The 25,223-nt window shown below is 41.7% G+C and overlaps 1 protein-coding gene across 3 annotated transcripts in view; it reads left to right on the plus strand.

Moving 5' to 3' along the window:
* Positions 1-25,223, plus strand: part of CSMD1 (CUB and Sushi multiple domains 1) — a 2,002,273-nt gene that overhangs the window by 1,746,651 nt on the left and 230,399 nt on the right. For all 3 annotated transcript variants that reach the window (XM_078445226.2, XM_078445227.2, XM_078445228.2), the window contains 5 exons: positions 116-303; positions 5,149-5,343; positions 13,175-13,291; positions 17,471-17,584; positions 19,334-19,429. In XM_078445226.2, coding sequence (XP_078301352.2) covers positions 116-303; positions 5,149-5,343; positions 13,175-13,291; positions 17,471-17,584; positions 19,334-19,429 — 710 coding nt within the window. The remainder of the gene's footprint in view (positions 1-115; positions 304-5,148; positions 5,344-13,174; positions 13,292-17,470; positions 17,585-19,333; positions 19,430-25,223) is intronic.

The raw sequence follows: 25,223 nt of genomic DNA on the forward strand, positions 1-25,223 counted from the left end.
TTGGGTTTTTAAAATTCGTTGCATGAAGGTAAGTGAACTCACTGTGTGCTTGTAGTCTGGAGGAAATACGAGACACGTGTTTGGTGCCGAACCTGATGAATGCTCTTTCCTTTAGTTTCAACATGGAGCCCAGTTATGATTTCCTACATATCTATGAAGGAGAAGATTCCAACAGACCTCTCCTTGGAAGTTTCCAGGGTTCTCAAGCCCCAGAAAGAATAGAGAGTAGTGGAAATAGTCTTTTTCTGGCTTTTCGGAGTGATGCTTCCGTGGGCTTGTCGGGGTTTGCGATTGAATTTAAAGGTACTGTGATCAGCTTAATTTGTGTGTCAAATAATTTGTATCAAGGTTTATTCATTGTAAGCATTTATCTCTGAGGTCTTGTGTGACTGTTTCATACATAAAATGCTCGCATAACATAATGTTCGATATTTACAGTGGGGAAGAAAATCCAGAGACACATTTCTACCTTTGCTGAAAGGAAAAAAGAAAAATGAATAATTTCTTTTTCCCCCAACTCATAGTCATGTAAAAATAAATTATGATGTGTGTATTGAAGGATTTGATGACATTTAAGAGTTGGGGCATCTCAGTTGGTTAAGCGTCCGACTTCGGCTCAGATCATGATCTTGCGGTTTGTGAGTTTGAGCCCCGCGTCGGGCTCTGTGCTGACAGCTTGGAGCCTGGAGCCTGCTTCCGATTCTGTGTCTTCCTGTCTCTCTGCCCCTCCCCTGCTCATTGTCATAGTCTCTCTCTCTCTCTCTCTCTCTCTCTCTCTCTCTCTCAAAAATTAAGAAACACTAAAAAAATAATAATTGTTATTATTTTAACGTGTGTTTTAATATCCTCTCATTTGTTTCTTCAGAATGACTAAGGTTAAGTACATCAGAATAGTAGTTTTATCTCCTTGCTTTTCAACGTGTGATTTTGTGGCCCTCACCTGTCTCCACCACCCATGGGCACTGGTTCATGAGGAGCCCCAGCCGAGGCAAGCTTCCTTGTTTGCCCACCAGATGGGTGTCTCCCACTTCGTTTGGGACCCCCCCCCCATCACCTGTTGCCAGAGAAAATAGAGACAAACTCAAACACAAACCACCCTAAATTAAGCATTTTTCTATAGCGTCCATGAAAATAATCACATTCTTTTCAAATCCATGTCTCATGGAAACCAAGAACATATAAGATATATGACAAAGAATTAGAGAAAAGGACTTAATGAAATATCAATTCAGACTAGTGAGCGCTTTAAAAAAATAATGAAAATATGTATACTGATTTAAACTTGAGTTACTTATCAGTGATTAGAATTGTCAAATAAAACACAGGACACATTTCATGTCTGTTAATGCTTCAATGGACTTATGTTTCTTTATATGATTTTAGGTAGAAAATTAATCTATTTCCTTCTAAACACCAAAATCTACAAACTTACTGATTCTTATTAAAATGCCTAAGAGAAAAATATTAAACTCAGCAGTCAGAGGAGTTCTTGTGCTTTGGGGATGGGATCTGTTAATGTTTATGAATAATGAAAAACAGCACATTTAGGCATTTACCATATCATCAGACAGTTTCTGGAGTAACAAGAACTCACAGACGTGCACTTCACCACGACAGTGCCCATTCTAGAATGAGCTGCAAAGCACCACCCCTCCTCTAAACATAAGGATGGACATTTGTCACTGCCCACCTGTGCACTTTGTGCTCTCCTCGGCTGGACGAGGGAATAAAGGAGGAAGGAGGTACGTTCCTAAGGGTAGGAAGAGAGATGTGCATCTTTTGTGTAGGTTCTTTCAAGACCAGGGCAGCTGTCGAACTGGGGGCCACAGCTCTTCATGTTTTCAAAGCTCTCCAGGAAAGGCTGTGAAAAACAGAAGTAGCAGAAGACAAGGAAAGGTCGCAGTAACGGTGCTTTGGTCAGCTCTCCGGCAGGACGAGAAGTAGGAGGCACCGGCAGGGTCACTGAGCCACAGTCTCTGACACCGGCTGATTGAACCCACTGTCCTCCCTCGCACGAGTTCTCAGAGGCGTGTCCTTAGGGAGGAAGGACATGAACTGTGGCAAAACACACTATGTTATGAAGTCATCGAATTAGAAAATAGGACAAACCGTAAGCGAAAACCGTGTCTGTGATTTATCACGAAACATCCTGAAGCGAGAGCTGGAGAAATGGAACCACAGGATTAGAGGGGGTTCATTTGGAGAGATGAAGACACCTGCCATCAGAGACCTAACTCAGAGACACAGAGCAGGCGGTCGTGTACATGGTGTTTAGTGAGACAGTAAACTCGACTGAAAGGGATGTGTAACAAATAAATGATTGAAAAGGGTGAAAGGGCAATAGGCATGTATGGTAGACCCCTTCTCTGTGGTTTTGCTTTCCTGGTCTTGGTCTGGGCCACTGGAGGTCAGTGGGGCCTGGGCGACCCGTGGTCAGCGGGGTCTGGAAGCACATGCTCCGCCCCCTTGAGCTGGACTCAGAAGGGCACCAGAAGGTCCCCAGGAGCCTGACACTGGTCATCGTGTCCAGGTCACTCATGAGCTTGGGTATATTTTATAGTTGTTCTATTTTATTAGTAGTAATTATTGCTAATCTCTTAAACTCTCATAGGCATATATGTATATATAAGTAGGACAAAACATAGTATACATAGGGTTTGGTACTCTGTGCAGTTTCAGGCCTTTCCTGGGGGTCTGGAAATGCATCTCCTAAATAAGGGGGACTGCTGCTGTGTACTGAGAAAATTTTTAGTACTTTAAGAGAGAGAGGAAGCATGAGCCCAGGAGGGGCACAGAGAAGGAGACACGCAAAATCCGGACTCTGAGCTGTCAGCGCAGAGCCCGACGTGGGGCTTGAACCCAGGAACTGTGAGATCATGACCTGAGCTGAAGTCAGAAGCTCAACTGTCTGAGCCACCCAGGCGCCCCCATAATACATTCTCATAATACGTGAAGTCAGCAATTGCCAACGAGATCTCTGTTTGGCTGATGTTGACACAGATCATTATAAATACAATGGAAAATATGGAATAAATACAGTTAAACAGCCCTCTTTTGTTTCCTCCAAGCTTTCCCAAACTTCGTGCTGTTCTCTTCCTCTGCCACATGCCATCCATTCCTAAGAGGACACACAATGTTAAGTCCTCAAAACTCACTCCACTTTTAGTCTGTCATGGCATATCTGTTAGAACCTCTCAGGATGGTTTTCCTGCAAACAGGAGTTTGTGGAAATAATAATAAGCAACAGATGGACAATCAGTAAGAAACAATTTAAACAGCATAATCAATATTAATTCCAGCCAAAGAAAATCAGTCTACCACTTATAATTTCCAGAGATCTTTTCTATGTGAATGAAGGAATTGACACGCGTCAAGCCAGAAGAAGAGTGAAAACGTGTCTATTTTATCCACTCAAGTCACCCTTGAGCATGTATTGATATTAATGACCTTAATCCCTCTGTCTCTTTCTCTGTCTCTGTCTCTCTCTGTCGCACTCACACTCACACACACACACAGACATGCACACACAAGCCAAACTGTATTTTTATACTGTCAGTTAAAAAATGAAGATTAATGTTTCAGGTATCTTCTAAATTGATCACTTGAACATCTATAAAATTCAGGTCTAGAGCCTTCTGACATTACCAGGAACTTTGATGATGGCATGAAAAATGTTGACATGTATAAGCAAAAACGCCATTCAAATGATGAAGTACAATATAACTATGTAACTATATATATTACTATATATATAACTATATATTTATAATTATAAATTAATTATTTATATAATTGTATATATTTATAACATATTTATATATTATAATTTGTATATTATATATACTTATATATATACTTATATATATTATATACATATATATATAGTTATCCATCCATTTAGAGATATTTTGGAAGGTCTATTGAATATAAAGACATTTAAAATGGTAAGGTTACCAAAAGTCAACAGGAATTAACCACATAGCTACAAGTCTCAGAGGGGAAAAAAAAAGACTGGTTTCTATTTATATTTGGGAACAGATAGGCTTTTAGTAAAAGTTTCTTTTCAGTTTATTTCTTTGTTTTGAGAGCGAGACAAGGGAAGGGCAGAGAGAGAGAGGGAGAGAGAGAATCCCAGGCAGGCTCTGCGCTGTCAGCACGGAGCCCAGCGTGGGCCTCGGACTCACAAACCGTGAGATCGTGACCTGAGCGGCAACCAAGGGTCGGACGCTTAACCATCTGAGCCTCCCAGGTGCCCCAAGTGAAAGTTGTTACACTTCTGTTGGGCTTCCAGGTCCACAGTCCGCAGCAGACCAGCTCTGGCCCTCGCAGAGCTGCAGGGGAGGACAGAATGGAGGGCGAGGTGCAGCCCGCTCCGTGCCTAGAACGCAGCCGGCCCTCACCTCCCTGCGGGCGGTCACCGCAGCCAGGTCGGAGCTGTCGGGAGGTCGTGGCGGTGAAGGTGCGGCGACTGGCGCTTATCCATCGGTCCGACCCCGCCGCCAGGCGCTGTGCCCCCGAGTGCAGGGAGGGAGCCCTGTGGGAGGCCCGGAACTTCTCCTGTCCTCCCTGCCGGTCTCCTCTTCCCGGTATCAAGTGCTGAGCACTGGCACGCACTGAGCCCGACCCCGGGAGTGGCCGGATTCTCTCATGGCCTCTAGGGCGTGTGGTTTCACATCAGCATGACTTAAGCGCAGTGGTAGGAAATGACCTCAACTTTTCCAGCCTTGCTTTCTTTGCTTCAGTACTAGGTTCCGTAGCAAACAGAAAAAACAAAAAAAACAAAAAACAAAAAACTCGTAAAAAGTAATGATGTGTTTTTTACCTAAATGAAAGTGATTCAATAACGATTCTGTAGTAAAATGTGGTTGTAAGAAAAGAAGCGTAATTGTATTAAGTTGGAGTTTTTCCTATTTTCGTGTTATTGAATTGTTAACTTGGTAGTCATCACATTAATAATGACATGTCGTTATTAATATTAACTTGATACTTAGCTACTAACTTGGTTATTTGTCCATCTATAAATACTTTTTGAGCTTTTCTCATACACCAGGCACTGTTGTAGGCACTAGATAAAATGAGCAAGCAAACAGAGAAACAGACAGAAGCTTAAGATCCCTGCCCTTACGGAGTTGACCTTTGCTTCTACAGAGAAGCCCCGGGAAGCCTGTTTCGACCCTGGAAATATAATGAACGGGACACGCATTGGCACGGACTTCAAGCTTGGCTCAACCGTGACCTACCAGTGTGACTCTGGCTACAAGATTGTGGACCCCTCCTCCATCACGTGTGTGATCGGAGCGGACGGAAAACCTGCCTGGAGTCAGGCCTTGCCTTCCTGCAACGGTACGCGTGGGCCCTGTGCTGTCCTTCGTAACACTTTTACTTTAGAATGCACGGTCTCATTTGACTTTTACTTTAGAACACAACGTCTCAGGGGCGCCTGGGGGGCTCAGGTCATGATCTCACGGCTCATGAGTTCAAGCCCCGCATCAGGCTCCGTGCTAACAGCTCAGAGCCTGGAGCCTGCTTCGGATTCTGTGTCTCCCTCTCTCTCTGCCCCTCCCCTGCTCATGCTCTGTCTCTCTCTGTCTCAAAAAAAAATAAATGTTAAAAAAAAATTAGAATACAACATCTCATTTTACTTTTACTTTAGAATGCAATGTCTCATTTTAGAATTGCTGTCACACTTCGGTGCTGTAGTCCCCTAACCAGTGGTTAGGGTTAGATTCCCGTACAGAGCCAATGCGGACTAAGTATTTCACATGCCTTGATCATTTGATGTATGGCCATTGGCACAGGCTTCGGGGAGGGGTGACATTTTTCTCTCAGATAGTTTGGCATTTTTAACTTCTTTTTTTTTTTTTAATATTCTAGGCCTGATGTACATTAAGAGGTACTAAGTGGCAGTCTCCAGATGCACTCTTCTGCTTCTGTCTCTGCCTCTGTATTTCAATGTCTCTCTCTCTCTCTCTCTCTCTCTCTCTCTCTCTCTGTGTGTGTGTGTGTGTGTGTGTATGTGTGTGTATACATGTATATATGTGTATACATTCATGTGTCATTCTCCCCCCAAATATCACTAGTTGTAATTCTTTATATGGGCATTCAGTTACTAAATCCACATATTAAAAGGTAAGATCAACCTTCAAGAGCCGACCGAACTAGGGCACCTGAGCAGCTCAGTTGAGTGTCTGACTCTTGATTCTGGCTCGGGTCGTGAATTCACAGGGCTGTGGGAGTGACCCTGGGTCAGGATTCGTGCTGTCAGTGGATCCTGCTTGAGATTCTCTCTCTCCTTCTGTCCCTCCCCAGCTCATGGCACTCTCTCCCTCTCTCTCTCCTTCTCTTTCTCTCTCAAAAAAAGAAGAGACAGAACTGACCTACAGTGACAGCAGTCTGGTGGCAGTTACCCCGGACAGTGCAGTGACAGAGAGACAGATGTAGATTTCCGGGTCTCTGGCCGTGTCCGTATGTTAATCTAGTCAATGATTTCATAGGACTGTCCATAGACCAAAGTGTTCGAGCTTTGGGCATATGACTTGTAACCTCTACCCTGAGATGATGCACATTAAAAAGAAGATGGTAAAGCCCATGGTGTTTGCAGAAAAAAAAATGATTTCCAAGTTATTTTAGGATGAACTCAGGTACCAGTTTAGTTAGATATAATGAACTTACCAAAAGCTTTCTTTTTCTCCCCCACTCAGGACAGCTCACGTTACTGGTCCCTTCAGACCAAATAGGTCAAAATTTTTTAAATTTTTTTTAATTTTTTAATTTTTTTTTAATTTTTTTAATTTTTATTTATTTATTTATTTATTTATTTTATTTTTTATTTTTTATTTTTTAGGTCAAATTTAAAAATTAAACAAAAGAAACAAACCAACGTAATGCCCTTGGTCGCATTGTGACATCTGTGTCCCTAAGTCTGTGTGTGAACCCGAGAACTTGTCGATTTAAGAAGCCACCTTGCCAGGACCCAGCCCTGGGTTCTGGCACAGTAAGGACTTCACACAAGTTTCTAGAGGAAATGAATAAGTTAGTGAAAAGCTAAAAATAAATTTTCATGGAAAATTATGCAGCCTGTTAAATCTTCCTAATCTGACATGTTTTAATAACCAAAATGAAAACAGATTCATCGATGCTTCTCAGATTCCAGGTCTGGAAGAGCGAACGATGCTGAGAGAGGGAAGCAAATACACCGTGCCCCCCCCCCCCCCCCCATGCATAGTGCACGTTTCCATGTTTTTCATTAACGTCTGAACTTAACCAGTAAGCTTTGGGTCCTCAGCATCGTAATCTCTTCTGTGGAGGGTGAGGAAGCTAGCCAGCCTGATAACTCATGTTAACTGCAAAGTGCGTGTGGGACCCTATGGGATTTCCTTGTTGCAAATTTGCGTTCCCCCAACGCCATCGGGCCCGGGATAGGGGTGGCCGTGTGCCTGCCTGCTCTGTTTCGGTCTTGAGGAAAAGCCAGAGAGGAGTCCAGTTCCACATCCACTCGTAACCTCACGTGCGAGGTGGGAAGGTGGTTCGGTGCCTGTAGGCCTCTGTGTCTTCTCGTCAGGGACAACGGTGATATTTGCCTGATACCCTCTGTGGACCTATCATAATAATCATATGGAACGATAGCTGTAAAAGATGTAAAAATCAGGGCGCCTGGGCGACTCAGTCAGTTGAGCATCCGACTCAGCGCAGGTCATGATTTTGCGTGTGGTTCATGGGTTCGAGCCCCACATCGGGCTCTGTGCTGACAGCTCAGAGCCTGGAACCTGCTTCAGATTCTGTGTCTCCCTCTCTTTCTACCTCTCCCCCACTCATGTTCTGTCTCTCTCTATCTCAAAAAGAAATAACCATTAAAAATATAGATACGTAAAAATCCACGTATATTTATGTTACATTTTGTAGAAACTTAATATGTCACATTTTAATTATATTTAAAATGCACATGCCCTTTATAAAATATAAATAATGCCATATACGTAAAATAAAATGCCCAGTAACCTCATAGATTTGGAAGGGCCTGAGAAACATCATTCATCTCAAATTCTTAAAAAGCAATCTAAAACTTCTATTTCAATGTTTATTGTGATTTTTTACTTTTGAGATTTTGGAAGCCACTTGTTATATATGTAAATTACTCTTTACATACATACACTTATACACACCTGTAAGTGTAAAGGGAAATTAATCTATAAACATAATAAAAATATTATTTATATTATTAATAATAGATAAACATATATAAATATATTGAAATATATATATTTATACACCAATAATATATAACATTAATAAATATAATGTTGATGGATAACTAATAATATGAATAAGTAATATATATTTTTATTATGTTTTTAGGTTTATTTCCCTTTATACTTATAGGGTGTATATATGTATATGTATTTCAATACATACTAAATATAGATCTTGAAATAAATATATTACATTAAATAAAATATATATTAAATGTAGATTAAATATATGTGTGATGTACATGATTCATGTACATGTATATGTAAAAATAATATGCATATATAGAAAGCAAATTTATGAGGGAAGTTTGTAAATTTTAGCACCAGGCAGTGTATTTTAAGTCGTGACCATGAAGGCCAGCTTGTGAGTCAGTGCCTCCCCTGGCTCTATTTAATGAAAAATGCTGAAAAGCCACATACTTAAGTTACCATGTGAGCTGCTTTGGGCAGGTTTGACAACATGGAAGTTTTGGGGTCCTTCCTGCTAAATTTCCTAAAAACCAACATGAGGGGTGTCTGGGAGGTGACACAGTGGAACCCAGGCAGTGCTCTCACGGGAGCCTAGGGTCCTAGATCGCCGTCCCAGAAGTGGGTCCAGGGCTGCCTGCAGGCTGCTTACCTAGGTCTTGAGGACCCCACTTTCCAGGGGAGAGGTTCTCAGGGTGGGGACTAGAGCAGGGCCCAGGGGTTATCCAACTAGAGGCGGCCAAATTCTGGCTGCACTACCCAGGGCTCAGGACATAAGAATGCCTACCTCACCAGTGTTGGAAAGATTAAATGGGATATGCATATGGCTGTCTCAGACAAAGTAGGTGCTCAATAAATAGAAAATCTGGATTCTGTATGTAAATCTTAATCTACCTGTAAATGGAATACATGATCCTTTTAATAAACCAGAGGGCAATGATGGCAGACTCTTGGTCTGACATCCAGTCACGTCGTGACTGTTGAGCATGAAACCCCAATAAGTGCAATGCCCTTACACACACCCCAGTTCCCAGCAGACATCACGCGTAGGTAATGTGTGAACAGAAATACCTCCTGAGATATAACTTTCTACAGAGGTTCTAATATTTTTTCTTGTATTCCACTAAATGATCTGTACATCCCAGGTGTGGTAATATCCCTCTTCAGACATCTCCATAGAGGATATATATATATGGGGACCAGAGTAAAAATAAGAAAAGAAAGAAGGTGAGTTTTAGACTTTGTTAAATAATAATGCAGGAGGAATTAAATTTGTATTAAACTCAAATACAATACAACCTGTGGGGGAATGATAGCCACAAAATAAACATAAATAAAAGAAGTCACGGGGTGCCTGGGTGGCTCAGTCGGTTAAGCGTCTGACTTCAGCTCAGGTCACGATCTCGCGGTCCGTGAGTTCGAGGCCCGCGGGCTCTGGGCTGATGGCTCAGAGCCTGGAGCCTGCTTCCGATTCTGTGTCTCCCTCTCTCTCTGCCCCTCCCCCGTTCATGCTCTGTCTCTCTCTGTCTCAAAAATAAATGTTAAAAAAAAAAAATTATAATAAAAAAAAGGTTACTAAAAGAAGTCACATTTGGATAATAGATACAGAATCAAATTTTAAATTAGATATTATTTCTTCTTCTGTATTTGAAGACCCATAAAGCCAAGAGCAATTTCTGTTTACCTGTCATCAAAGTGCACAACACATAAATTTTTATTTATGCTATTTATTTACATTTAAGTAGAACTCAAACTACCAAATCATTAAAGTAGAAATTACTTCCCCCCGTAGTTTATTTTGGATCTGTCATGGGGAATAACACATTTTGTGCATGAATCACTACATGTGGATCATGTAGATGACCAGCTAAACCAGGGATTTCTGCTATACTGTAAACATTTCAAGCCTGAATGCCTCAGTCTATTAAGCGTCCAACTTCGGCTCAGATCATGATCTCACGGTTCATGGGTTCAAGCCCTGCATCAGTCTCTGTGCTGGCAGCTCAGAGCCTGGAGCCTGCTTCATATTATGTGTTTCTCTCTCTGTTTCTCCCCCACTCATATTCTCTCTCTCTCTCTCTCTCTCTCTCAAAAATAAAACATTAAAAAAAACATTTCAATATTCCATATATTATGGAACGCAGGCCGCACGTTCTGGACTAGTTTATTTTACATGTAGAATATGATTTTTTTTTCTTGGTGATTCATCTGTTGTCTGCAGTTTTTCTTCACTGAAATTTACTGTAAATTGAACTGAAATTGAAACAACCCAGAGCCTGTTTCACGGGTCAGGATGTTAGCTGTGTTGTTTCAGTTTACATTCAATTCGATTGAATTTTGTTGCCTTTACATATGAGACATACATTCCAGTTAACCAGATGGATGAGTGAATTCTTGTTACCATCTGTAGTTACGATGTTATTGCTCTTTATTCATTTAGAAAATTATCTGTTTCATGCATTAATTACCAAAGAGCAAGAACATCTTTATTTTTCTTTTATCACATTAACGTAAAATAATGCCCATTACGGAAAAGACCATACCTATCTGCGTCTGAGGTCAGCGCAGTAACACGGACAGAATAATCATTAAGAATGAAATGAAAATCCTATACATATTTTTGTCAATTTCGTAAATGTTTGCTTGTGTTCAAAATAGTTCTGGTGCTTATCTAGAACGTGTAAGCACAACCTGATGCATCAAGGAAGCAGTGGACCTAAAATGCCAGGTCAGTTTCCTTTCATTTCATCTTTTTTTTTTTTTTTTTTTAATGTCTTGTGTTATCACAAGATAATTCTCTTTCATCCTGTCCTTGAACAAAATAAATACTTGTAGGTATACTTCCACAAATGCATCACACGGTGTCCTTGATAAGATTTCTGTCTGTCAGATCATTTGAGCATCCAAATGTTACCCCAGTGGTGATTGGCTTCCACTTTTTATTTATACCTGTGGCTTAAAATTTGAACTGGATGGATTTTCTAGGTTTAAAAGAAAGGATATTTGCACAGTTACCTGCTGGAGTTTTATATGGCTGAGCAAAAAATAGATTTCTATGCTTCATGGTACTTACTTTTTAAAATTTGAACTGTAAACTTTTAAGGAAAAAGTAGTTCTGAAATACCCTGGTTGCATTTATATGAATGAGGTGAAAAAAAAATTAAGCGATGTATCTAAATTAGTAGAATAAGTTACCCAGCATTTCATGTAGAACCTTCAGCTTGGGAGTTTAACTTCTATCAACAAGTTAAAATAGAATTTTTCTTTTTAGAATTGTAAAATGTCAGTGTAAGTGTCGTGGGATGATAAAATTATTCTGAATCAAGACACCAGCGGGAAGACCACACTCAGTGTAGTTAAAGAAAATCTCTACCTGTTGATCATAAGTAGATCAACGCTGTCAGATGCGTAAGCTGTTTTCCCTTGAAACTTAGAATAAGACTTCAGTTTCCCAAGCTGTTGTGATGTATGGCTTCGAACTCTCACAAATCACGAATGAGGTGCTTTGACATTAATGTCAACATAGTCCAAGGAACTTTGTTAGTTGCGAAGAATGCCTATCAGTTAGGACTTGATAGTGTGTTAATTAACATTGAAAGGATTAAATATATTGCCTTTGATTTGTCTTTTGGTGCTTGAAAACTGTCTTACCAAGAATAAACAAGTTGTACAAATCTACTTTCTCAAACACTAAAAATGATTCTGACTTGAGGTCATGGGGATGTATCTGAGACCAGGAGCAGCGTGGTCAGGCTGCAGGCAGCAGAGTCCGGGAGGCTGGTAGTTCAGTGCCTGTCCCGGGTCACACTCTGCAGACTGGGACGTCTTCTGAAGTCACATTTGACGGATTGAAGGATAGGGCGTTTAATTAAAAAAACTGGGAGTCACGAGACTAGGATTCAATTGAATGTCTGTTTGAACATGCTTCCAGAGTATTTTCGGTGTTGTCCCAGTGTTTTCAGTGTTTCCTTAGCAAAAGTAATGCCCAAGTGAATAAAATAATGAGAAGGAAAGTAAAGACACGCACACGCGCGTGTGCGCACACACTCACACACACACACACAGAGCTCTGCACGTAACACTTGTTACTGTATGTGCCCTGGCTTTCTAGTTATGAATCAATTCAGTTTTCAATCAAACTTGCAGGAAGAGACCCCGGCTTATTAGTAATTCTACATGCTACTCTTGAACTGAGTCTTTGAGATGAAAAGTTCAACAATGAAAGGCTAAAAGCAAACATTATTTTTTCTAAGCTCTGTAGTAATGTAAAAACAGTAGAAAACTGAAATAATTTTTGTAGCTTTTCAGTTAATATGACTGATGCCAACCAGATAATTCTCGTGAGACTCAAAGTAACTCAGGAATCTATTCATTTCAGGCTTGTTAGTTTCTTACTAACATTTTCATGATCATTTTAGCACTTTTGGGAGAGGTTTTGGGATTTCCTGAGACCATCATAGGTTTTTCTCCTAAGTTGTCTTTATTCAAACTTGGTAAATCTCTGCTTTTCTTTTCCTTCACTTCCCACAGAGAAATTAAGTAGTTTTTCCATTGGCCACTTTGTTAAATTTCTTTTTTAAATTTTTTTAATGTTTGTTTTTGAGGGAAAGAGTGTGAGCAACAGAGAGAGACAGAGTGTGAGTTGGGGGGTGGGGAAGGGGCCTAGAGAGAGGGAGACACAGAATCTGAAACAGGCTCCAGGCTCTGAGCTGTCAGCGCAGAGCCTGATGCGGAGCTCGAACTGACGATCCGTGAGATCATGACCTGAGCCGAAGTTGGACACTCAACCCACTAAGCCACCCAGGCACCCCCCCCACACACACACACTTTGTTAAACTGTTGAACAAACCAGGTGAGATGCTCATTTCCTCAGTGTTTTCATCCTCCTGCGGCCCCGCCCCTCACGAGCAGGTGTGGCGATGGTTTTGCACATGCTGTTTGCTTACTCCCTCTTGCAGCTCCCTGCGGAGGCCAGTACACGGGGTCCGAAGGGGTCGTTTTGTCACCAAACTACCCTCATAATTACACGGCCGGTCAAATATGCCTCTACTCCATAACGGTGCCAAAGGAGTTTGGTAAGTTTGTCTTTCTTTAATGTTTTATTCGTGGTCATATTTGTTTCGATGTTAATTTTTCTGTCATCTTATAAACAAATCTTTCGGCTCTGACTATAATAAAAAATATAAAAGACGACTTGTGTTAAAGCAACAGGTTTTCTAAACGTACACAGCATCCACTCCAGTCATTTTATCAATGTCATATAAAATGCGTAAATTTTCTTCTAAGATTCTGATCCAGAATAATCAGAGAGAATCAGTTTGGCTTGACTCATCCTTTGTTAGAAACTGGTTCTTTTTGAGGCAGGATGGCCAAGTGTGGTGGGCCAGGGGAACACTGGATGCCAGTCTGCCCCTGCATTTCTCAGTCAGATGCTGACGGAAGTCACTGGATCAGTGAGCTCACCTTCGAGTGGGTAGAGATGTCAAAGCGGGCAGATCCCCATGTGACCCTTCAACACCTCGCTTACCAATTTCCCTCCTGAACTTCGCTTCCAGTCTGAGCCAGCTTTCTGCATGGCTTCTTCTCTAGAAGGGCCTTCCTGCCGGGTCTGCACTGGGTTTTCCCAGAGCTGGATTCCCACACCTCCAATCTCACTCTTGACCACGGACATTTCCTTTGACTTGGGTTCTTTTCTGGAGTAAACCAGATAGTCGTTTTTATAACTTTATAGACCAGGTTCTTTTTTTCCCAGTAGTACAGTGAAAACCCTACATGGCTAAGTTTTGTTTTTTTCCTTTACATGTGATGTAGCAGCCATCCACTCATAGACGGACAGCAGATAAAGATTCTAAGGCTAGAATCTGTTTGAGGGAAAACCTTTTAGAAAGTACAATTATAACACAAGTAAGTTACTTGTTGGGTAAGAAATTGGCACGCGGGAGACAAACGGTTTCTGGATGGCAAGTAAGTTGTTCTGCGCGTGTGTGTTTGCACAAGACGGGCAAACATTTCTAATAAATGTTAACTTGGTAAATGAGCGAGGTCTGGCAACACAAGTCGTACGTGACGCCCGATGTCACATGATCACAGCTGAGCCAGTGGTCCTTGAAATTTGCTTTGATATACAAGTGCTTTGGATGACAAGCGTGTTTCCGGAAGGCGTTATGCTGGCAAATCAAGGTTTTACTCTATTTATTATCTACAGGCCTCTTCGAAACTGACGAAAACCTTCACCAGGAACTTACTTTAGCCTTAGGTGTTTTAGGTCACGGGCCCTTCATGAACCGTGTGACGAACTTGCTTGCTATTTTACCACACACCATGTAGTGTCTACCCTGGGCCAGTACTCAAGACTGTTAGGGTTTTCAGGCTGGGCTTTCCTTGGTGTTTAAGAGATGATGGACATGCTTGTGGAGACCAGGGCAGGGGGACCAGCTCCCCAACAGGCAAAGGGCTGGTTCACTTTGTGAATGAGACAGCTGTTACTCTCATTTAAAAAGTGAGAGGGCTTCAGAATATCTACTTTGCTACAATAAACAAACAATAAAACTTAGAATAGCTCCTGATTCTCACTCTTTTTGCTTGACCAATTCCTTTAAACCAATGTCACTTCTTCAGCTCCCGTTAATTCGTTTTTTCCACCTAAGTGCTTAACGACATCCTCCAGTTACTTTCCTATTCCTTTTACTTTTGTTCATAGATAAACGGTAGAACATATTTATCACAATGGAATATAGCAGCCATATTCTATGATTTTAGTTTATTTCAAAATTTATTGAATTGTCACAACACAATTATGATTTCCCAGCAGATAAAAAAAAAAGTCACACCTCTATCGTAAATATTGATCAGAGTTTCCCAGTCTGAAATGTTTAAAGATATACATTTATTACATTCGACCAGACAGAAAATTAAATTTTAATTTGAAATTAAAATAGTTGCACAGAGGATTAAATGAAAATCTATACTGCCTTATCTTGTATTATCTTTCTTCTTTTCCTTACTCTCTCCTGGGAAATAAATCAGTTCAATTTTGGGGGCACCTGGGTGACTCGGTTGAATGTCCGACTCTTGATTTCTGCTCAGGTCATAATCCCAGAGTCATGGGATCGAGCCCCACGTCAGGCTCTGTGCTGCGGATGGAGTCTGCTTGGGATTCTCTCTCTCCCTCTCTCTCTGCCCCTACCCTGCTCATGTGGTCTCTCTGTCACTATCTCTCTCTCTCTCTAAAATAATAATAATAATGATAATAACAAACAATTGTGATAAGGGCCAGGATGAACAAAACATAGTCTGTGCCCTAAAATGCCCACTTTTTAAGTGCCACATTAGCTCAAGGTGTGGGCGTCGCTAGGTGGGAAGAGGCATGACTGTGGTGAAAACAGGTTCCAGGCGGGAAGTAACATTTGAGGCAGGTCTTCAGATACTCCAATTCTCTCCCTGTTTTCACCCAAAGCGTCACCAAAGTACCTTTCTACGACAAAGCTCTGATCACGGAAACACCTTGATACACATTTTTCACTCCCATTTTGCCCACGAGAAAACCCCACATTTTTAGGTCCTAAAGTCTCAGGCTGCGGTGGCTTTTGCTTTCCAGTCCCCTCCTTGTCTCTTACCCACTGAGCGCCTGCCACACCAGGCCTTTTGCCATATTTGTCACCTGCAGAGTTTTGCTTTCAATGTTCACGTACTGAAATAATTCCCTGCCCTTCATTCTTCCCCCCAAGTGGTTTAACTTCTCATGCCTCAAGGAAGCGACACTGCTCTCCCCACTATGAGACATGGACTCTCCCCCAGGAAGACCCTGTGGCCATGAGCACTTGTCAGTCTTGGCTGCCCGTTTGGGGCAGAGTCAGTCATAGGTCTGAGCTCCGCCCAAGCAGCTCATCAGAGAAGCCTCATCTTGGCCAACATGTAGACCCACACCCGTATTTGTTGTGAGGAGCTCAGTGCACGTTGGCGTGTGACGGTCCTGGGACCATGTTTCTCTCTGGATCATCTTCAAATTCTGGTTCTAGAAGTTTCTTGACATTACGTGTCTGTGATTCACTTTTGTGCTATTTAAAAGACCCAAGCGTCCTGCCTCCAACGTGATGAAGGTTTCATTACTGGGGGAGGGGGGCTGCTATGAGAAAGGAATTGTATGAGCCAGAACCATGTTGAAATCATAAAATTCTCTTCCTCTTTCTAATTCTTTGTTTTAGAGCAGTTCATCCATTGGGGAAGTCCTCCTGGCTTACATGCTTCCTTTAATTATTTCTCTCTAGAAAATTATAAAGGAATTATAAAATCTTAAAATACATATATGTATGTGTACGTATACTCTATTACGTGCATACTGTACATGGTGCATATTATACATACATGTTTATGTATATATGTAATACATGTGTGTGACAGAATATATGGCATATCTAAAACACACACACACACAAGCTATTACAGTTAGATTCCCCTCCATTTCGCCAACACATTAGTTCATTAGAATCTGACATGTATAATTGATACACACATATCCATTTCTTATGCAGAATGAGAATAATTTTAGTTTAAACCTTGCACATAAATAAGAATTAGTTGCTCCTTGCTTATATACTAAATCACAAGTGTTTCTAACTATTGTGGAGGCCTGTGTATTGTCACTTTGAGTGAAAAAGTTTATGAAGTTTGAAGTGCTGAAATGCACAGTAATGTTTTACTTGGAGGAGGTGTGTACTTGCTATTTATATCACCTATGAGATAAATAAAATTGTGTGGTGGGGTCATAATAAACAGCTCTATGGTATGTTGCTGATCTGTGTATAAATCGCAATGAGTTAACGTGAATTTCACCTTGTAATAACAAGTGAACAATTTTAAATTCTTCACCAAACTGACATGTTTTTAAAACCAAGAATTGTCTTGATCCCTGTACCTATTGTACATGAAACGAAACATCGTTAACTGCTCTTAAATAATGGGGCAGCTTTATGGCTATTCTTGTATTATCCTAATGTAGTTCCAGAAAAAATTTAATATTCAAACACATTGGGAACAGTGATGCTATTCCTTTTATTATGTTTCAAGACACTGAGAAACGAAATAAAATTGTTTAAGCCACTGAAAACTCTTAGAAAGCCGGGGAAACCAGTTCATGATTTTCTGCAGGAATCTTAGGAGCACGATCCTTGAGAGGAATCAGTACATAGGTGGTGTAAGCCTCCGTGTCTGTGTTTTTTAATAAGCGTTGTGCCACCCACCCCTTTATTTTGCAGTCGTATTCGGACAGTTTGCCTATTTCCAGACGGCACTGAATGATTTGGCAGAATTATTTGATGGGACACACCCACAGGCCAGACTTCTCAGCTCTCTCTCCGGGTCACATTCAGGTAAACATTCAAAGCATTTGATCTTTAATTTTACTTAGACAGCCAGGGTGACTCATTTTAAACTTGTCATTTTTTTTTTCTTTTTTAATGAGGGAGAAATGCAATCATCTTTGAATTTGCTTGCCTACTTAATAACATTGTATCTTCGATACAAAATTTCAACTGTATGTTTATCTCAGATATAAAACCGCTGACCATCATTTTACTTACTAAGGTTGTAGGAAATACAATATCCATCTCAATAACAAAGGAAAATATCGGAAAAAGAAGGGATAATAAATGATCTTGTGTGTGGTTTTTTGTTTTTTGGGTTTTTTTTGGTTTTTTTTGGTTTTTTTTTTTTTTTTGATCTTGTGTGTTCTATTTTCTATCCTATGTCTCCTAATCTTCCTGGAGATAAGCAGTATCAATATTGTGGTCTCAATCCTTGCCAACCTTTAAATACGTGCGTATAGAGATTCATCACACTCCTACAAGTACACGGGTGCGTACGTGTATACACATACACGGATGAATGTGTGCGTGTGTAAATGCGCGTAAACGTACATGGGGCTGCATAAAACGCGATGCTATTTCAAACTCATTTTGTACGCCGCACTTTTATTGAAAATCACATCTGCAGTTCTTTCCCTACGAAAAAGTATATAGACCGAAAGTGATTCGTTTTAGTGCTGAATAGGATTCAGCTGATTAGCGCAGCACAATTTAATCAGCCCCTCATGGATTGGGACCCTGGGCAAACTGCAAGGTTTGTGCAGTCACTTCGTTGTCATCCCTGACCAAAGTCAAGTTGTGCATGTGGATCACACACTCTTTGCCAACCAAGACTAAGTTTGATTATTTCCTGTTTTTCACTGTTGTTAACCAAGGTTCTTAAGACCTGTCTTGTTCTTTTCTGCCAATGTCCGATGATGGAACGTCGAGAAACGCATCAGAAGATACAGATTTATGTTATGTTATGTTATGTTATGTTATGTTATGTTATCTTAGACACAGACAGAGTCTGAGCGGGGGAGGGGCAGAGAGAAAGGGAGACACAGAATCCGAAGCAGGCTCCAGCCTCCTAGCTGTCAGCACAGAGCCCGATGTGGGGCTCGAACCCACGAACCATGAGATCATGACCTGAGCCAAAGTCGGAAGCTTAACCGACTGAGCCGCCCAGGCGCCCCCAGAAGATACAGATTCAAAGTACTGTTACCTATTGACAAATTCACCTCTGAAATGCTTATGTCATTCATATGCTCCTTAGTGGCACGTGAGAGAGACCATTCCTGTATAGTGGGTGTACTTTAAAAGGTAAAAATATATTTCATAAATTTATTTTTTCTGAATCTAAATGGTTTAGTATTTTTAAACAAGTTTAGATTCATATTTTCTTAATTTTCTTAATTGAAGTAAAATCCTAGCAAGTAACTGTCAAATAAAGTTGATTCTGAGCTACTGATAAATATGATTCTTGTATTTCCCACTTTGTCAGCTAACAGACTTACGATCAGCGCCTGCTTCAGAAGGAAGCATAAGTGAGATATTGATTAAATCCACATTTTAATAGAACGAACAGACAAGACCAGTTTTAAAATCTTGATAGAAACAATGCGTCTGGGTCCTAAACCCAAAGGGAGATCTGATAAGAGTACAACAGCTGAGAGTGAAATTCCGAGTTAATAATAGTTATTTTCCAAAATATTTGCCACCACCCCACAGTGTATTCTACGGATCCCACTAATTACCTCTGGTTTTCTTCGTTAGGTGAAACATTGCCATTGGCGACATCAAATCAGATTCTTCTCCGATTCAGTGCAAAGAGCGGTTCATCTGCCCGGGGTTTCCACTTTGTTTACCAAGGTAAGGGTCAAAGGTCACTGAGCACACCGCTCTGCCCTCCCCGACCTCAGACATACTGCTATTTTCAGTTAAAGCACTAGCCATTTCTGCATTGTGTGTTTTTTTTTAATACTTAGGAAATTGAAGGTATTCATATGTTTATAATAAAACGATTTAATAGAAATATCACAATTTGCTTTCTGACACTTAAATATATACGATATTTCTCCTGCAAAGACACAATGACACCTCATTTATCTGGCATCATCAGGAAACACTTACTGATCAAATCCCCTTTGTCTGGCACTTTATACTTTGCAAAAGGATTGCATGTATATTATAGTTTATGTAACTCAGTAAAGTGTCTCATAAGAGTTTAGATTTCAGTACCTGCTTTCGTGAAATACATTTAAAGCACATTTTACAATTCCAGATCTTCCCGTAAAAAAAGGAAGTCGAAAAGGCAACTTAACGAAATCAAACAAAACCCAAAATACCGTCCGTGCCTCCGTGACTCTAAACACCCATTTTGTCTTATTTGTTCTGTTATCTTTTGCACCTTGACACCTTTATACTTATTTCTGAAATTGGAGCTTATTCAAAATGTTTGAGATTGTGCCAAGTTTCTAAACAATGAGGACTGTTTTGTTTTCTGTCTCTAGAGTCTACCTTTGTCTTGTCTATTCAGTGCATGAACTTGACAAAAATCCATGACAACTGTTTATACACTTTCAGAAGCACAGAGCGGGTCTTTGGATGTAGGTTGTAATGGCCGTGAAGCTTGAGATGTGAGAGAGATTACCATCTTGGCGGATAAACTGTGTGTTCTAAAACAGTCTAAGAAAGACTTAGTTTTTCCAGGTCTCAATTTTGCTTGAGGCTACAGAGATTACTCGCCCCTCTTAGCTATTTTCCTCGGAAGTGGCAAGTGGCGGGGAAGCCCCAGGTGCCAGTAGCTTCTGTCCTTTACTAAAGACTTTGGAAAGCAAGCTTGACATCATAGTGTTTGTAAAAAAAGAAAAAAAAAATTACGGAAAATAGCAATCTGTCATTTCACTTACAACTCATTTCTAATACTCTCACGCTGCAAGACCCATGCCCTCAAAATGTTTTCCTAAAATCTATAAACTATACAATATTTCATCATAAAAACCTCACTGCTCAGGAACAAGATGATGTGTAAAGGAATGAGAAGGAATAGCGCCTTAAGTACACTTTTTAACCTGGAGACATTTAAGCTACTGACATTGACTGTCTTGATAAGGGGCTTTCCTTCCTTTTTGGTAAAGATTAGACATCGAATAAAATATCTGAGGCAAATGACCCTAACTCTATCCTACTTACAAATACTGTCCTCAGAAGTCACGACTTTGAAAGGTATGTTTCTTGGCTTCAAGTAACATATCGCCATTAAAATGAATGAAAACAGAAAAGTGGTAAGAAAAGAAAATCATTTATAGGAGGAATATGTTTTCCTTGTCCTTAAGAGTATATAATGACTCTAACACCCTCAATATTTTATAAAGTCTCAATATACCTCCTTTTCTTGCTTTGTTCCTATAGTGAGTTTATGCAAAAATTGTCTTTTTATCAAAGCTAAATCCCTTGGAAGCAAAGAACTAGAATCATGAATGCAGTTTATAAATCACTTGAGAACACCTGGGGACGTTTTCAATACATCTGAAAAGTTAAATTGAATATTACTTTCTGAATGATGCTGGTTACGTGGGAGCCAAGAAATTATATGAAATCCATTGTTTAAAAACTTTTTGAATAGCGCGTTCGAATACCACTTACGGCTTCATTCTTTCCTGACTTACTAAAGCTTTAAATTGCATGGGGAGTTTCTGCACCTGTTAGAGACATCGGTGGCAAAGTAGGTAGCGAGGTCAGGGTGCAGGGAACCCGGACTTGACCCAGGCGTTCCAGCATCACTGCCTCTTGCGCTCCACTCCCCGGCCCTCCATGCCGCCCGCTTAATAATGAGGCCTAAGTAATGAAGATGTTTCCATCTTTCTGATCCTGTGGAGAAATGGATGTAGACTTTGTTTTACAAAGTGTCCTAATTAGCTTATGTCTTTGCTGGTTTTCCTTTGCTTTCCACACCCCTTAGAGGCAGAAGGGTCTATTTGAAAGGTCAGAAGTGGGAAAGACAGTGAGTTAGGACCCACGAGCACCCCAAAAGAGGCGAACGGAGGGGATCCCTTCCTAATCCGGTGCTTTAAATACCTGTCCCACATTAGTTTGTCAGTGACGACTCAGTACCTGTGAAGCCCTTCGTCCAGCTGCTTGGTGCTGTTGAATTGAACACTCAAGGACGCTATCTACTCGGGGTGGAGGAACTACTTTCCAGGTCACGGGTCCTACAAGCAGTAGTGTGGACGGAGACGGAGAAGACATGGTGCATTTCAGTGACAGGCAGGCACCTTTTACAGCAGGTGGCTCAGGAGTCATTCCTCCTGGGGCCACCTTGCATCCCCCTTGCATTCAGCCACCACACACCTCGGCAATGTGACAGTTGACTCGAGAAGCAAAAGCTGTGGGTAGAACCTACCAGGAACAGACATCTGGAGATTCTCCGGGAGTGTGAGGGTCCCTGGGGCTGTGCTAACATTTCGGTTTCCCAGCTGGACCGCTGTTGACGTTTGTCCTACATAAACAAAGTTCCCTGAGGACACGGCAGGAGCACGCCTCGCTTTCCGATGTGAATGCGTTCAAGTGGCTTCTTGGATTTCCTTTCAGGCAACCTGAGAGGGTGTCCCCTCCCTCCTCCCCCAGCACCCAGCGATTCCTGAGCCCTCCCTCCCTGAGCTCCCAGACCTACACACTGGCAGGACTGCAGTCAGCAAAGGGGATTCTGCACATTTTGATAATCTTTGGCACTCCGCAGAAAATGGTTCGTGCGTAAAGTCAGTGTATTCTGGGGGCAGCGAGAAAATCAAAATTCATGCCACCCTAAGAAACCCACCATGTGGAACACTCACCTACTGTTCCTTAATAAATTGAGCACAGTCTGGTTCCTCTGGTGTTAGAAGAGCCCTTTTAGTCTATATCATGATGTGCTTATGTTGCATTTGTAGATTTTTGGGGGGCTCCAAATACACACTTTTTTTTTCAGGTTTTTTTAATGTTTATTTATTTTTGAGAGAGAGAGAGAGACAGAGCATGAGCAGGGAAGGGGCAGAGAGAGGGAGAAACAGAATCCAAGGCAGGCTCGTGGCTCTGAGCTGTCAGCACAGAGCCCGACGTGGGGCTCGAACTCACGAACAAGATCATGACGTGAGCTAAAGTCTGACCTTGAGCCAAGTGAGCCACCCAGGTGCCCCAAATACACACCTTTTAATAACAGAATCAACCTTAGCAATATTGGAAACAACACAAGAGCCAACGTGCGTGGCCACAGAGACGACTGAGGCAGAACAGATAAGTCTCCTGTCCTCTCCTGCTTACTCTGAGGCACATGCTAATTTATGGCAGGGTGGTTAAAAACCATCTGCACAACGCCCCCCCACCCCCGCCATGCTCTGTGTGTGCATGTGACTGAATGCGTCTATATTAAACTCGGCAGTCGACAGTGTCTCATGAGTGTAGTACTATTTTTAACTCTCTTATATTTGTGTCTGGCTGTTTGCACAGATCATCCATTTTTCTTGGGTATTTCCATGCAGGATTCAGCACTTCATTAAGTTCTCTCAAAATAAGTCATTCACACCAAAGCTAGTAAACCAGGTAGGACATCCTGAATATTTCAGGAGGGAAAGGAGGCCATGTGTTTATAGCAAGCTTCCCCTGAGTGCACAACTTACAAGTGTCAGTTGGCCGAGTTTCCATCTTTCTGGACACATTTGCTGTGTGGACAGGTCCATTCCAGATCCCCATCTGAAGCAGCCTCCTGCTTCCTGGCCTTCTGGCCTCCCCGTCTCCCAGATTCACTAGCTTGGGGCTTTCCTGTCCCAGGGTCTCCTACCTCCTACAGCAAGACTCACTGCCCTTAGCAGTGAAATTAACAGATAAACAACCTGGAAGCAGGAAGCACTTTTTCTGAGTTTGGGTAGAAAGAAATTGACATGAAAATTTCCACGTGAGGTCCTTCCCAGTTGTTTAAGTACATGTCTTTACTGATTTTCCCCAAACCTCATCTCCTTTTAGATGACATAAATTATAAGGTTTTCTACTTCGAAGAGACTCGCATTTTGTATAAAGAGCTTATAAAATGCATACTTCTTACAAAAAAGACTGAGCATAAAGTTTTGTTCATAATTCAGTGATGTATGCTTGAATTCACTGACGAGTGATGGCTCGTCGAATCCGATTTTTCAACTACCCAAACAGAATGATTTTGAGAAATAGAAAATATCCCCCATCACTAAAGAAACAGGCAAGCCAGCCTCCCTTAGAGTGGCCAAGTGACTGCTGCGGGCATTCGGGTTTGTTACTACGTTATTGTCGGTGTCTGGTTTTGTCGTCATACCTGCTCTGAAAGATGGGCGGTGAAGGAGCCACGTGCGCAGACCTGGGCTGAGCTCTGGCAGTGGCTTCGGGCGAAGGACCCACCACGTGACGTTGGGCTCTGGCTTCCCCTCGCGGTGGGTGCTCTGAAAGCCCGAGAGCAGCCCCCAGCCCCCGCACCAGCACAGCGCACCTGCCGTGGCCGTCACTCGTCGTTCTGTCCGGCACCTTCTCTCCTGAGCCGACCTCAGTCCCCGTTTGCTTTCCCCTGGGCTGATTCCCCTCTTGCTTCACCGCAGTGTGAAACATTGACTAAAAGATACAGGGTAGTAACCACAGAGGACGGAATTTCTCCCTGATGCTGCCCGAAACATCCAGGTGAAGGGCAGGGACCGGACCGGGCTGATAGGGAAAGTGGCTGAATGCTGTTGGATGCTCCCCAGATGGTGCATGGACGTTTGAGGTCGTCTGTGCCTGCTTCGGCCCCACTTTCCAGAGACTTAAAATTGTTCTTCTCCTCACTGGGGAAACTTCTTCCTCTAAAGAACAACCTTCATAATATCACCCAGATGTAGGTGTTGTTCATTTATCTTCGTTTTCTTAAAAAAGGACAACCATGAAGTTCATGAGGAAAGGCTGAATAGTGGCCTGTGTCCGAGTGACCCTTGATGGTGTGTTGTCCCCGTGTACGGGGCCTGGAGTGGCAGTGATGCCCTGGAAAAAGTGCTCGCATATTTATGAAATATTAATGTATTATTAGAAATAGAAACGTCACTGTGTTTGAGGCTTCTTAGATAAGCGTGCAGTGTTTGCTATCGGTAGCCGGGTGTTTTTCGTGTAATTAGGACAAGGAGAAAAATTGCCATTGGAGACATTTCTCCATTTTGGTAACAACAGCAGCAAACATGGAGGAAGATGCCTCCATGGGACGGTCTTTATTTATTTCCTCTTGGGCCCTCACGCTTCTTGTTCAACTGCACCAAAATGCTAAGACATATAAATATGACAAATAGGAATTTTCAGCAATTTTTATTATGATATAGTTATTCTGCATTCTGTTTTTCTTCTAAAAAAGAGCCATTCTGATGTATCATTGTTTCAACTGTAGTGCTTGGTATATAATTTTATTAACTTTGCATCAGAATCGTCTTCTGACTCCGTCTCGTAGACTTGCTTTCTTAGGAGCAGTTACTCAGATGCTGCCTGTCACTGGTCGGGTTCAATGCAAAACCTGATGTCCCCATGTTAGGAAAAGCAGTGTGAACACGGACCACTGTTCTTCGGGAAAACAAGAACGCGAGCACACTGTCAGAGGGGGGCACCGTTGGATGAAGAAATGCACAGACTGAAGAGGATCCTGGACACG

This window comes from Panthera onca, chromosome B1, assembly GCF_046562875.1.
Source record: "Panthera onca isolate mPanOnc1 chromosome B1, mPanOnc1 haplotype 2, whole genome shotgun sequence".
Taxonomy (NCBI): domain Eukaryota; kingdom Metazoa; phylum Chordata; class Mammalia; order Carnivora; family Felidae; genus Panthera; species Panthera onca.